At 45.8% G+C, this 14,670-nt stretch overlaps 1 protein-coding gene across 4 annotated transcripts in view; it reads right to left on the bottom strand.

Annotated features, from left to right (window-relative positions):
• The window catches only part of MAPRE1 (microtubule associated protein RP/EB family member 1), a 78,198-nt gene that overhangs the window by 22,552 nt on the left and 40,976 nt on the right, over positions 1 to 14,670 (bottom strand). For all 4 annotated transcript variants that reach the window (XM_063959063.1, XM_063959064.1, XM_063959061.1 and 1 more), the window contains exon 4: positions 12,166 to 12,373. In XM_063959063.1, the coding sequence (XP_063815133.1) occupies positions 12,166 to 12,373 (208 nt within the window). The remainder of the gene's footprint in view (positions 1 to 12,165; positions 12,374 to 14,670) is intronic.

Below are 14,670 nucleotides of genomic sequence, written 5' to 3' on the forward strand. Positions count from 1 at the left end.
GGTATGGCAAGTGCAGTGGTTCCCGGTAGACGCATGTTTAATTAACCTTCATATGTATCTCATCCACCCCTACTAAGCTCATTTACTCTTAACCTGTGTCAGCTGCTGCCCTACTGGTAATTTGTAAGCTGTGTAGGTGACCGACTCCCATTTAAAAGCCATAGGTTAGTTAGCAGGTGAGCTTTAAACCTGGAAGCACAATTTTAATTTGTCTCTGATGTGATAGCAATAGCCAGGTTTAAAAGTCAAGGTGATAGAGTAGGACTTGCAGTGAGATGGGGTCCCGTGAAGTTGGGCTGCAAGCTTATATGCATTGTATAATCCATGAACTAAAACCCCATAATTTCTGCACTGATGTATAGAGGTGAATGAACTTAGTAAGGCGAGTGCTGGGCTCTCAGTTACATGTCGTGTAAATGTTCTCTAATTAAAAAAAAAAAAAAAACTTCCGCTAAGATCAGATACTGGAGGCATGAAATATAAAAAAAAAAAAAAATAAGATTTTAAACCTATCGGTAAATCTTTTTCTCCTAGTCCGTAGAGGATGCTGGGGACTCCGTAAGGACCATAGGGTATAGACGGGCTCCGCAGGAGACATGGGCACTTTAAGTCCTTTTAATGGGCGTGAACTGGCTCCTCCCTCTATGCCCCTCCTCCAGACCCGAGTTATAGGAACTGTGCCCAGAGGACCACAAAAATGTATACACCTGGCGCCACTCTCCTCAAAGTAATTAGCCGCTAGTCTCGGGGATTAAGTTCCAAGTACCCCAGATTTAAAAGCAAAAAAGAAAGAATGAGACAGCGCTTCTTACTTAGATATAAATATAAACAATTTTGTTCAAAAACACAATAATTCTCATTATCACATATAAATACCGGCCAGTATTATTTAAAAGAACAATACAGTATTTATATTACACAATCTTAAAACAACAAAACCGCTTGATACTTTCTGGAGCTGCCAATTTCAATACTCTATTAGCTATAATATTCATCCATACTATATGGAGACAAATTTGCATATAATGTTTTTAAGGTAGAAATCCCTCTGTAGCTATTTCTAGCACAGTTCTTTTTAGGTACAACATACAGATGTGCCAATCAGATTCCAATAGTATTCGGCAGTCCCGTGCATATGCCAAAGAAATAACAGGGTATTGTGCCGTATAGATAAAAGGTAGATCTTCCGAGGCAATAGCAAGATGTTATTATACCATATTATTGGATGGCAGATCTTTCCAACACTTTGTAAGCCATACACCAATTTACTGGTGATTAATAGGTAGCAGTTCTTTTAGGTGCACCATGCAAAGCACCAATTACCTCTCCCAGCCACTTCTTTCCCTTAGAGCCTTGCCTGTGCTCCAAGGCTGCTGTGTGGAGTCTGTTCAAATCACCCTTTAGCACTAGGGTGTTTGAATGAATAAGAGCCGGCCGGCTTTAAAACAAGACTATAGGAGTGCTTTTTTTCTCCCAGGGTGTTCTGCTTGTGACAAACGCGTTTCTCCACCTCCTCATTAGCATCGGCGGCTTCCTCAGTGTCAGTGTCCCTGACACTGAGGAAGCCGCCGATGCTAATGAGGCGGAGAAACGCGTTTGTCACAAGCAGAACACCCTGGGAGAAAAAAAAGCACTCCTATAGTCTTGTTTTAAAGCCGGCCGGCTCTTATTCATTCAAACACCCTAGTGCTAAAGGGTGATTTGAACAGACTCCACACAGCAGCCTTGGAGCACAGGCAAGGCTCCAAGGGAAAGAAGTGGCTGGGAGAGGTAATTGGTGCTTTGCATGGTGCACCTAAAAGAACTGCTACCTATTAATCACCAGTAAATTGGTGTATGGCTTACAAAGTGTTGGAAAGATCTGCCATCCAATAATATGGTATAATAACATCTTGCTATTGCCTCGGAAGATCTACCTTTTATCTATACGGCACAATACCCTGTTATTTCTTTGGCATATGCACGGGACTGCCGAATACTATTGGAATCTGATTGGCACATCTGTATGTTGTACCTAAAAAGAACTGTGCTAGAAATAGCTACAGAGGGATTTCTACCTTAAAAACGTTATATGCAAATTTGTCTCCATATAGTATGGATGAATATTATAGCTAATAGAGTATTGAAATTGGCAGCTCCAGAAAGTATCAAGCGGTTTTGTTGTTTTAAGATTGTATAATATAAATACTGTATTGTTCTTTTAAATAATACTGGCCAGTATTTATATGTGATAATGAGAATTCTTGTGTTTTAGATATAAATATAAACAATTTTGTTCAAAGTAAGAAGCGCTGTCTCATTCTCTTCTTTTTGTGCCCAGAGGAGACTGACATTTCGAGGAAAGGATTTTGTTAATTAAGGGCGAAATACATACTGTACCAGCTCACACCACAACACACAACCTGGGATAACTAAACCAGTTAACAGTATGAACAAATAAGATCAGCAACAGCTTGATCTGAACTGCAACACAACCCTTGTGTAGACTTATCAATAACTATGTACAAGTACTGCAGATTTATTCCGCACTGGGACGGGCGCCTAGCATCCTCTACGGACTAGGAGAAAAAGATTTACTGGTAGGTTTAAAATCTTATTTTCTCTTAAGTCCTAGAGGATGCTGGGGACTCTAATGACCATGGGGTTTATACCAAAGCTCCAGACCGGGCGGGAGAGTGCGAATGATTCTGCAGCACCGATTGAGCAAGAGAGGTCCTCAGCAGCCAGGGTATCAAACTTACAGAATTTTGCAAAAGTGTTTGAACCCGACCAAGTAGCTGCTCGGCAAAGCTGTAACGCCAAGACGCCTCGGACAGCCGCCCAAGAAGAGCCCACCTTCCTAGTGGAATGGGCCTTTACCGATTTTGGTAACTGCAATCCAGCCGTAGAATGAGCCTGCTGAATCGTGTTACAGATCCAGCATACGATAGTCTGCTTGGAAGCAGGAGCGCCAACCTTGTTGGGTGCATATAGGATAAACAGAGCCTCAGTTTTCCTAATACGAGCCGTTCTGGCAACATAGATTTTTAAAGCCCTGACTACATCAAGGTACTTGGAATCCTCCAAGACATCCGTAGCCACCGGCACTACAATAGGTCGGTTCATGTGAAACAAAACAAAACCACCTTAGGTAGAAATTGCGGACGAGTTCTCAATTCTGCTCTATCCACATGGAAAATCAGATAGGGGCTCTTGTAAGACAAGGCCGCCAATTCTGACACCCGCCTTGCAGATGCCAAGGCCAATAACATGACCACTTTCCTAGTGAGAAATTTTAACTCAACAGCTTGAAGTTGTTCAAACCAATGTGATTTAAGGAACTGTAATACCACGTTAAGGTCCCACGGTGCCACTGGGGGCACAAAAATAGGTTGGATGTGCAGTACTCCCTTCACAAAAGTCTGCACTTTTGGAAGAGAGGCCAATTCCTTCTGAAAAAATATTGATAAGGCCGAAATATGCACCTTAATGGAGCCTAACTTTAGGAGCATTCTTGGATTCACACCAAGACACATACTTCCTCCAGATACGGTGATAATGCTTCGCCGTTACCTCCTTCCTAGCTTTAAGTAGAGTAGGGATGACCTCTCCTGGAATACCTTTCCTAGCTAGGATTTGGTGTTCAACCGCCATGCCGTCAAACGTAACCGCGGTAAGTCTTGGAACACACACGGCCCCTGTTGTAACAGGTCCTCTCAGAGGAAGAGGCAAAGGATCTTCTGTGAGCATTTCCTGAAGATCTGGATACCAGGCCATTCGAGGCCAGTCTGGAACAATGGAGTATCGTTTGAACTCTTGTTCTTCTTATGATCCTCAATATCTTTGGGATGAGTGGAAGTGGAGGGAACACATAGACCGACTGATACACCCACGGTGTCACTAGTACGTCTACTGCTATTGCTTGAGGGTCCCTCGACCTGGAACAATACGTCCAAAGCTTTTTGTTGAGGCGTGACGCCATCATGTCTATTTCAGGGAGTACCCAACCATTTGTCACTTCTGCAAAGACCTCTTGATGAAGCCTCCACTCTCCTGGATGGAGATAGTGTCTGCTGAGGAAGTCTGCTTCCCAGTTGTCCACTCCCGGGATGAAAACAGCTGACAGAGCGCTTACATGATTTTCCGCCCAGCGAAGAATCCTGGTGGCCTCCGCCATCGCTGCTCTGCTTCTTGTTCCGCCCTGGCGGTTTACATGTGCCACGGCTGTGATGTTGTCCGATTGGATCAGTACAGGTAGGTTGCTAAGAAGATGCTCCGCCTGTCTCAGGCCGTTGTATATGACCCTCAATTCCAGGACATTTATGTGCAGACAAGCCTCCTGGCTTGACCATGTTTCCTGAAAATTTTTTCCTTGTGTGACCGCTCCCCAGCCTCGCGTCCGTGGTCACCAGAACCCAATCTTGGATTTCGAACCTGCGACCCTCTAGGAGGTGAGCACTGTGGAGCCACCACAGGAGAGATCCTGGCCCTGGGGGACAGGCTTATCATCCGATGCATTTGGAGATGGGACCCTGACCATTTGTCCAGTAGGTCCCACTGAAATGTTCTTGCATGGAACCTGCCAAACGGAATAGCCTCGTAGGCCGCTACCATCTTTCCCAACACCGGAGTGCATTGATGAATCACTCTTTTTGGTTTCAGCAGATCCCTGACCATGTTCTGGAGTTCCAGAGCTTTTTCCATTGGGAGAAAAACCCTCTGCCATTCCGTGTCCAGAATCATGCCCAAAAACGACAGTCGAGTTGTCGGCATCAACTGCGACTTTGGCAAATTTAATAGCCAGCCGAGTTGTTGTAGTACCCTCAGAGAGAGTGCCACGCTTTTCAGTAACTGGTCTCTTGATCTCGCCTTTATCAGGAGATCGTCCAAGTACGGGATAATTGTGACACCTTGCTTGCGCAGGAGCACCATCATTTCCGCCATTACCTTGGTGAAAATCCTCGGGGCCGTGGAAAGCCCAAACGGCAACGTCTGAAACTGGTAATGACAATCCTGCACAGCGAATCTCAGGAACGCCTGATGAGGAGGATATATGGGGACATGAAGGTATGCATCCTTTATGTCTAGTGACACCATAAAATCCCCCCCCCCCCCCGTCCAGACTGGAAATCACTGCCCGGAGAGATTCCATCTTGAATTTTAATCTTTTCAAATACAGGTTTAGGGATTTTAGGTTCAGAATTGGTCTGACCGAGCCGTCTGGCTTCGGGACCACAAATAGAGTTGAATATAACCCTTTTCCCTGTTGCAACAGGGGAACCGTGATAATCACTTGCTGTTGACACAGCTTATGTATCGCAGCTGAAACTATTTCCCTCTCTGGGAGAGAAGCTGGTAAGGCCGATTTGAAAAATCGGTGTGGAGGCACGTCTTCGAACTCCAGTCTGTATCCCTGGGTTACAATTTCTAGCACCCAAGGATCCAAGTTCGAATGAATCCAGACCTGGCTGAAGAGCTGAAGACGTGCCCCCACCGGTGCGGAATCCCACAGCGGAGCCCCAGCGTCATGCGATGGATTTGGTAGAGGCCGGAGAGGACTTGGGAACTAGCCGCAGCTGGTGTTCTTTTCCCTCTACCCTTGCCTCTGGCGAGGAAGGATGATGCACGTCCCTTTCTGAATTTATGAAACCGAAAGGACTGCATCTGGTATGGAGGCGTTTTCTTTTGCTGTGGGGGAACAAAAGGCAAAAAAGAAGACTTACCCGCGGTAGCTGTGGAAACCAGGTCCGCGAGGCCGTCCCCAAACAAAAGTTCACCCTTGTAAGGCAAGGCCTCCATAAGCCTCTTGGAGTCAGCATCACCAGTCCATTGACGGGTCCACAACGCCCTCCTAGCTGAAGTTGCCATGGCATTGGCCCTTGATCCCAAGAGGCCAATATCTCTTGCAGCCTCCCTTAGTTATAACGCTGCGTCCTTGATGTGACCCAATGTCAACAATACACTCTGTCGATGGTGTCCATGTCAGACGACAAGTTAACCGCCCATCCTGCAATCGCGCTACTTACCCAAGCCAAAGCTACCGCCGGTCTGAGCAGGGTTCCCGTAGTCACAAAAATCGATTTCAAGGTAAGTTTCCTGCCTGCGATCCGCAGGATCCTTTAGTGTCGCCGTGTCCGGAGACGGTAGGGCCACCTTTTTGGATACACGCGTTAAAGCCTTATCTACCGTGGGTGATGATTCCCACCGTAACCTGTCATGTGAGGGTAAAGTATACGCCATAGACGCCATAACAATTCTCTTAGGAATCTGCAGTCTTTTGTCTGGGGTTTCTCAAGCTTTTTCAAATAGAGCGTTCAGCTCATGGGATGGGGGAAATGTTACCTCAGGTTTCTTCCCCTTAAACATACAGGCGCGTGCGTCAGGGACAGAAGGGTCCTCTGTGATATGTAATACATGTACTGAATACTCTTGGCCACCCTTGGGTGTAACCAAGCGTCATCATAGTCGACACTGGAGTCGGAATCAGTGTCGGTATCAGTGTCTGCTATCTGGGTAAAGGGACGTTTCTGGGACCCTGATGGGTTTTGGGACACCGCAATATCCATGGATTGTCTCCATGCCTGGTTCTGGGACTCAGATTTGTCCAACCTTTTATGTAATAAAGCCACACTTGTATTCAAAACATTCCACATGTCTACCCAATCAGCAGTCGGCGGTGCAGACGGAGTCACTATTACATTCTGCTCCGCATACTCTCTGGAAGAGCCTTCCGCCTCAGACATGTCGACACACACGTACTGACACCCCCACACACACACACTGGGATATAGGGGACAGACCCACAATAAGGTCCTTTAGAGAGACAGAGAGGGAGTCTGCCAGCTCACACACAGCACCACTGCGGTCTGAAATAATAATGTCCCAGACCTGTAAGCGCTTTTTGTATCACACTAGCACCAAATTAATGTGCCCCCCCCCCCCCCCCCCCGTTTTGCACCCGGTAACTTGTATACAGCGGTGAAGGGAGTCCGGAAGCAGCGTCTCTGCAGCAAGCTGTGTAGAAAAATGGAGCTGGTTAGAGCTGAGGGACCAAACTCCGCCCCCTCGATGGCGCACTTCGGTGCCGCTAATTTTTATACTGGCAGGGGTCTGTATATAATGCCCATGCAGTATCTATGTGTGCCAGTGAACTTTTATGAGGTAATCATTGCTGCCCAGGGCGCCCCACCTGCGCCCTTGCTGTGCTTTGTGTGTGGGAGCAATGGCGCGCAGCGCGACCGCTGCGCGGTACCTCAAAGATCTGAAGTCTTCTGCCGCCTTTGAAGTCTTCTTGCTTCTCATACTCACCCGGCTTCTATCTTCCAGCTCTGTGAGGAGGACGGCGGCGCGGCTCTGAGACGAACAACTAGGCGTACCAAGTGTACCGACCCTCTGGAGCTAATGGTGTCCAGTAGCCTGAGAAGCAGAGCCTATCAGTAAAGTAGGTCTGCTTCTCTCTCCTCAGTCCCACGAAGCAGGGAGCCTGTTGCCAGCAGTGCTCCCTGAAAAATAAAAAAACCTAACAGTCTTTTTCCAGAGAAACTCAGTAGAGCTCCCCTAGTGTGCAACCAGTCTCCTCTGGGCACAGAATCTAACTGAGGTCTGGAGGAGGGGCATAGAGGGAGGAGCCAGTTCACGCCCATTAAAAGGTCTTAAGGTGCCCATGTCTCCTGCAGAGCCCGTCTATACACCATGGTCCTTACGGAGTCCCCAGCATCCTCTAGGACAGGCCTGGCCAACCTGTGGCTCTCCAGATGTAGTGAAACTACACATCCCAGCATGCCCTGCCACAGTTTTAGCATTCCCTAATAGCAAAACTGTGGCAAGGCATGATGGGACTTGTAGTTTTACAACAGCTGGAGAGCCACAGGTTGGCCAGGCCTGCTCTAGGACGTAAGAGAAATGAAAGGTTAATCCAGTGGTTCTCAAACTGTGTGCTTAGGCACCCTGGGGTTCCTTGGATTGGTGGTCCAGTACCAATTAAAAATGTATATGGTCGATACAATAGGCAAAACCAGTGTTGGTGGCTGTCAATCATAAAACGTGTGGACAAAGAAGCAAATCTTGGCACCAGCGACATTTGAACCGTAGGATAAAACAATGTGTTCCCTAATGCACACCAAGTGAAAAATATTACTACATAATAGTCAGATAATACGGAGATCTTAGTTGCGTATATCTGCAGATATAGGGTTAAGCCCCCAGGCCGATCGACAAGGCTTCTCCGTCACTGGGGGTCCCTAATACTAGGTATGGGTCCAGGAGGATAAACATTTACTTAAATATTTTTCTAAATTTCTCAATAAGAAGCTTTTGGCTTAGGGGTGCCGTGAAAAGAATTATTTTCACTGTAGATCGCATGGATTCAAAAAAAGTTTGGGAACCACTGGGTCAATCCATTAAATTATGTATCTATCTCTTTAGAATTTATACATTCCCTAAGTCAAACCACTTAGAGGGCCCAATAGCTACCACATTGTGGGGCAGATGTATTTACCTGGAGAAGGGATAAAGAAGTGATAACGCACCAGCCAATCATTATGGATTTGAAAAATGACAGTTAGGAGCTGACTGGCTGGTGCGTTATCACCTTGCACTTATCACTGCTTTATCCCTTCTCCAGGTTTAATACATCTGCCCCACTGTGACAAGACAACAATGAGAAGGAAGCGCGCTACAAGCTAGCTTTCTGAGCCAAATCGGAAAGAAAAAAAAAAGTTGACCGTGACTACAGATTTGTAAAATGTAGGGAGCTTAAAGTAACCACAACAAACAAATAATACCTAGTTGACCATTGTTGCTGCTCTTGCATTGAACCAGGATTTTTGATCCATCCAAATGGAGGACACACAATCGGACACAGGAATAGATCTCTCGCTCTCGCATTTTGGAAAATAAGCTTCTCCCTAATTATTTTAGCTCAACTACTATTCAATGTCAACCTAAAGCAGGAAGATATCAATCCACTGCCTTTAAGCCTTGGGAGATAACTAGTCAAAATGTCCTTTCATTCTCTCCCTTGATGCAAAGAAGGCTTATGACCTGATCTCTCCTCTTTCTGACATACTAACCCCGCTTTGGTCCTCCCCCCTGAATTCACTGCAATTACTCAAGCTTTATACTCCAACTCTACTTCCCAAGTTCACTGTCATGATTATCCACTTCATTTGATATTCAAAGTGAAACAAGGCAGTCTGCCCCCTTTTGACATTGTTTGCAAGTGCATTGGAACAACTGCCCAAAGCCCTGTCAGTCCTCTTGCTTTCGTGGGGTTCGAGTGGGCAGAGTAGAGTTGAAATTAGCGCATTTTTCTGTTGTGTTTGTTTTGGCTCCTGCTCACTCTATTCCTTCGGTTTTGGACATTACGGATTGGTTTGGTTCATTTACAGGCTACAGTATTAAAGGTGGACAAATCTGAACTTCTGCCCTTTTCTAGACCTCAAGTTTTACAATTGACACCCTCCTCCTCCTTTACATTGGATACCTCTAAAATATCAGATTTGTATTTGAGCAATATCCGTGTTCATGCTAGGCTGTTTTAGCAGGGGCCCAATTTTTAAACGCCAAAATACACTCTGCCCTTGTATCGGTGCTCTGCTAAGAAAACAGCCTGCCCAATGCCGATCTGCCACTGTGTGAATAGATGCCACACGCATGGCATCTATTCACATTATGGGGACAGCTGGGGGGGGGGGGAAGGGGAAGAGGGGGGGGGGGAGTTATGCACTTCATAAGTGCTGGGCACGTCCCCGAAATGTGACACTGAGGGGACCACACTGCTCCCAATAGTGACATCAACGGGCCCACCCGTCCCCCTTCCTGGCCGCCACACCCTTTTTGGATGCAATACTATGCTGGCCCTGTAGCACCCTGCCATAAACACTATAATTTTACTGTTTCTTTCCAAGATCTCTCAACTGCTCATTACATGGAAATCCCTTCCTCACACTTTACTGGGTAGAGGGACGCTATTAAAAAGCAGAATTTTTCACAAACTTTCCTACGTCATGCAATCTTACTAAGGAAGATACCTCCTTGTTTTTTTTCTAAAACTTCTAAATTCATATGGGTTAGTGGAAAACATAACTGCCATGGCTAAATTAACTAATGAGCAGCACCGATGGCCGCTTGGGTGTCTCAAATTTAATGGGTTTAGCTATTTTCTACACGTATATACTGTACTAGACTGGCTCTTGTGCAGAAATATTTACACATCGCTTGCTGGATAAAGCCCTTCTGGCACCATGTTAGCCAGTGTCTTGTTACATACCCCACAATCAAACCCCTCCCCCTATTCCACAATACTTATTTTGCTTGGGTGGCAATTAATTGTAAAGTACTTTACAGACTCTATCTACATTACCATTTGGGGCGAATGCCTTTTACCCCGACAGAGTTTAAAGGAGATTGTCGACCCAGGTGGTCATAGGATATATTTTCAAGACCTTCACAACACTAATGGCCTTCCTCCCAAACACTTACATGCATCTGCGGTAGATCAATTTATCAACACCCTGCCCGCTCCACTTTTGAACTCCCAAGCAAACGACACACTCTTCTCTTTATGTTTTTATAAACACAGCACCTACTGTACCCTGCCAAATATTTATACAAATATTTGATTCATAAGACTCGTCAGTGATGTGGGGTTCAACTATCTTGAGTTGTATAAGGACATTACCTCTCTTGTTCCTCCCAGTCTGATGTGTTGTGACACTTTCGTTCCACCATGAAATACTTAGTCAGCAATGTTCCCCCTCAGAACTATGAATCGTTCCTATATAACCCAATGGTTAGTAAAAGGACTGTACTTTGACAGACATTCAACGTTACTAGATGTGGAAAAAGGGATACTTTCACATCACAATAAATGGGGCTTCTATCTTCATCAATTAGAACCTCAGATACAATCACATCAGCTACAAACTTTTTAAAAACACTAAATGGTATTTGAGGTGTCAATTATATCCCTTTCACATATAGCCTTTTGACTCTCGTTCGTGACCATGCTTGGTACCAGGGTTACACCAGGACCACACTGGGTCGCCTGTAGTGCGAACAGTATTACCCGAGTCATGCCTAAAAGGGGCTGATTGGCAGGCACTGTAGCGCTTAAGATTACAACTCCAAGAGTTTACTGTAAGCTGGGTCACTGGAAGATGCAGGTCCGGTGTGAACGGTGACAACCCGGGAATAACCCAGGTCCGTCACTCATCTGTGAAAGAGGGCAAGCACTGAAACCCAGCTTCAACCTATGCTCAGTGTCTGGGATGCGAGCTGGGATTTGTGTGTGAAGGGGGTGTAATTTGCCTGTTTGAGGTGTATTTTAAATGTAATAAAACCCACTCCCCAACAAACATGCTCTCAGAGCCAGTCAGGAAGCCGAGAGAAAAGGGCATGGGAACTGTGCTACAAACATGCACAATGAAATGATTGGCATTCCAGAGCTGCTCTGCATCAAGACGTGCATGATGACGGGTGGTCTTCAGTTTGCCGGCGGTCGAGCTCCCGACGACGGAACCCCGACCGCCGGCATACCGACAGCTTTTCTTCCTCTTGGGGGTCCATGACCCCCCTGGAGGGAGAATAGATAGCAAGGGGCTCATTTACGCTCACCCACCTGTCGGTATGCCGGCGGTCGGGATTGCGGCCCCAGTATGCTGGCTGCCGGGAGCCCGACCGCCAGCATAACACACTACACCCCATGATGACTGTCATCATAAACTGGAAATAAAAAACACCCACACAAAGAATATAAACCGATGACTTATCTTAAGGGCCCCATACACTAGAGCGATAATGCCCGATTTCAGCCAGATATACCGGATGAAATTAGGCATTTTGGAGGCGTTGCCGATCCGATGCACGTTTCCCTGAGCATCGGATCCTCCAGATTGAATGCACATTCAATCTGGTTCGACCCCGCAGGTGTGGCTGGGATCGCCCAAGACACATCGTATGCAAAAGGACAGCATACGATGTATCGTGGGCGATCCTGCCCCCCGGGAGGCTGCCGGGGGTGATGACCCACGTGCAACATGTCGCAGTAGTGTATGGGGCCCTTTACAGGTAGCAAGTGACCATACATACAATACAAAAAAAAAAAGAATAGATCGGAAGCGCTAAAGTCAATTATATCAATGAATAGAAACCACAAATAAATCGAAGAACAGTAATTCTATGTACCAGAGTTTGTAGATCCCATTGGCTTCTTGGGCTTGTTCAAGACTGGAGTTGGAAGAACTGGTGCAGGGGCAGTTTCTTGTCCTTGTCTGGCAGCAACAGGGTCATAGTCTTTACCATCGTAATTTGCGTCAAAAAACTTTTTAAACCACTGTATAAATTCAAAGTTGTCTTGAAATTTTCCTTTCACCAGCTTGTCCACTGGAATTATCTAAAGGAAAAAGCAAACAATAGATATATATAGATATATATATATATATATATATATATATATATATATACACACACACACACACACACACATTTATTTTTACTTAGTATCACACATCTCTTTTATAGTTCTCCCTTGGAAACCATTGGCATGACAGGCAATCTGCTCACCCAAGAACATAGGCGAGTTGTGAGCCCGTCTTCTCTTTCAGGACCAATGTTCAGTTCCACTTCAGGACACACGAGTAAAGAGTTGGAGATCAGGAATATATCAGTTTTCCTGCAGTACCCACCCAAACACATTCGGTTGTGGATCATTAAGTCGACCAGTATTAGGCAGACCCTATACTGTCAACATTCACATGGTTGAAAGGGTCAAAATGAGGACATGGTAAAGGTAGACCAGCACATAAGGCAGACCATGTAAAGGTGGACATGGAAACAATCAACAAAAGTTGTTTTATTTTTTGGGTGTCATTTTGTTGAAACGTGTACCCTTGTGGGCTCATTTCGCTTGTCACACTTCGGGCAAGATGCCTCGCTCCGCTACTGGTGCACAGGTTACTATTCCCAATCATAATCCACGTGGATAGTAAATGAGAAAAAAAAAAAAACACCACACAAGAAAGAAAAAAAACACCTTGTGTCTGTTATGTGTGTCGAACACTGTCATGTCGACCATGTGAACATGTCGACCATATGGGGTCAACCTATTATCCGGATACAGACATTTCCTCCAGCAGCCATCGCAGAGAAGAACCTAGGTGACTAGGGAATACATAGCATATGGGGGATGGTTGTCTCTGTTAGACAATGTACATGGTTGTCTCTGTGCTTACACACATACCTTCTGAATATGTGGTGGCAGCTGGAATTACTACTCTGATTTCTAATTGTGAAGTACTCCCATCAGGTAAATCAGATATAAACCCTGTAAGGTGTTGGATACAAGGATTGATGTATCACGCAGTGAAAAGGATGGAGACGTGAACCAGTGGCTTAGTTTCCATAGCAACCAATCACCAGCTACCTATTTTATAGAACGTACTTCATAAATGTTTCCTCAAAGCTGACTGGCTGCTATGGGCAACTTCACAATTCTGTTCGCTGCTTGGTACATCAACCCCACACAGTCTTCTACACATGCAAACTCTGGTAGGTGTTCAAAAGAAAGATAGAAATAAAAGCTTTCTTTGTCCAATACTTTCTCTCTCACTTCACTAATCTAAATTTACTATCACAGCAGGTGTAATGCTAGACTAACTCCATTCTGCTTTCAGTTATTAATCACCAAAGATTAATAACTGGTGGGGGGGGGGGAGGGGGAGGAGTAAAATAAGATTTTACTTACCGATAAATCTATTTCTCGTAGTCCGTAGTGGATGCTGGGACTCCGTAAGGACCATGGGGGATATAGCGGCTCCGCAGGAGACAGGGCACAATAATAAAAGCTTTAGGATCAGGTGGTGTGCACTGGCTCCTCCCCCTATGACCCTCCCCCAAGCCTCAGTTAGGATACTGTGCCCGGACGAGCGTGCATAATAAGGAAGGATATTGAATCCCGGGTAAGACTCATACCAGCCACACCAATCACACCGTACAACCTGTGATCTGAACCCAGTTAACAGTATGATAACAACGAAGGAGCCTCTGAAAAGACGGCTCACAACAAGAATAACCCGATTTTTGTAACAATAACTATGTACAAGTATTGCAGACAATCCGCACTTGGGATGGGCGCCCAGCATCCACTACGGACTACGAGAAATAGATTTATCGGTAAGTAAAATCTTATTTTCTCTGACGTCCTAGTGGATGCTGGGACTCCGTAAGGACCATGGGGATTATACCAAAGCTCCCAAACGGGCGGGAGAGTGCGGATGACCCTGCAGCACCGAATGAGAGAACTCCATGTCCTCCTCAGCCAGGGTATCAAATTTGTAGAATTTAGCAAACGTGTTTGCCCCTGACCAAGTAACTGCTCGGCAAAGTTGTAAAGCCGAGACCCCTCGGGCAGTCGCCCAAGATGAGCCCCCTTCCTTTTGGAATGGGCTTTTACAGATTTTGGCTGTGGCAGGCCTGCCACAGAATGTGTAAACTGAATTGTATTACAAATCCAGCGAGCAATCGTCTGCTTAGAAGCAGGAGCACCCATCTTGTTGGGTGCATACAGGCTAAACAGCGAGTCAGATTTTCTGACTCCAGCCGTCCTGGAAACATATTTTTCAGGGCCCTGACAACGTCAAGTAACTTGGAGTCCTCCAAGTCCCTAGTACCCGCAGGTACCACAATAGGTTG

Source organism: Pseudophryne corroboree, chromosome 3 (genome assembly GCF_028390025.1).
Source record: "Pseudophryne corroboree isolate aPseCor3 chromosome 3, aPseCor3.hap2, whole genome shotgun sequence".
NCBI classification, from domain to species: Eukaryota; Metazoa; Chordata; class Amphibia; order Anura; family Myobatrachidae; genus Pseudophryne; species Pseudophryne corroboree.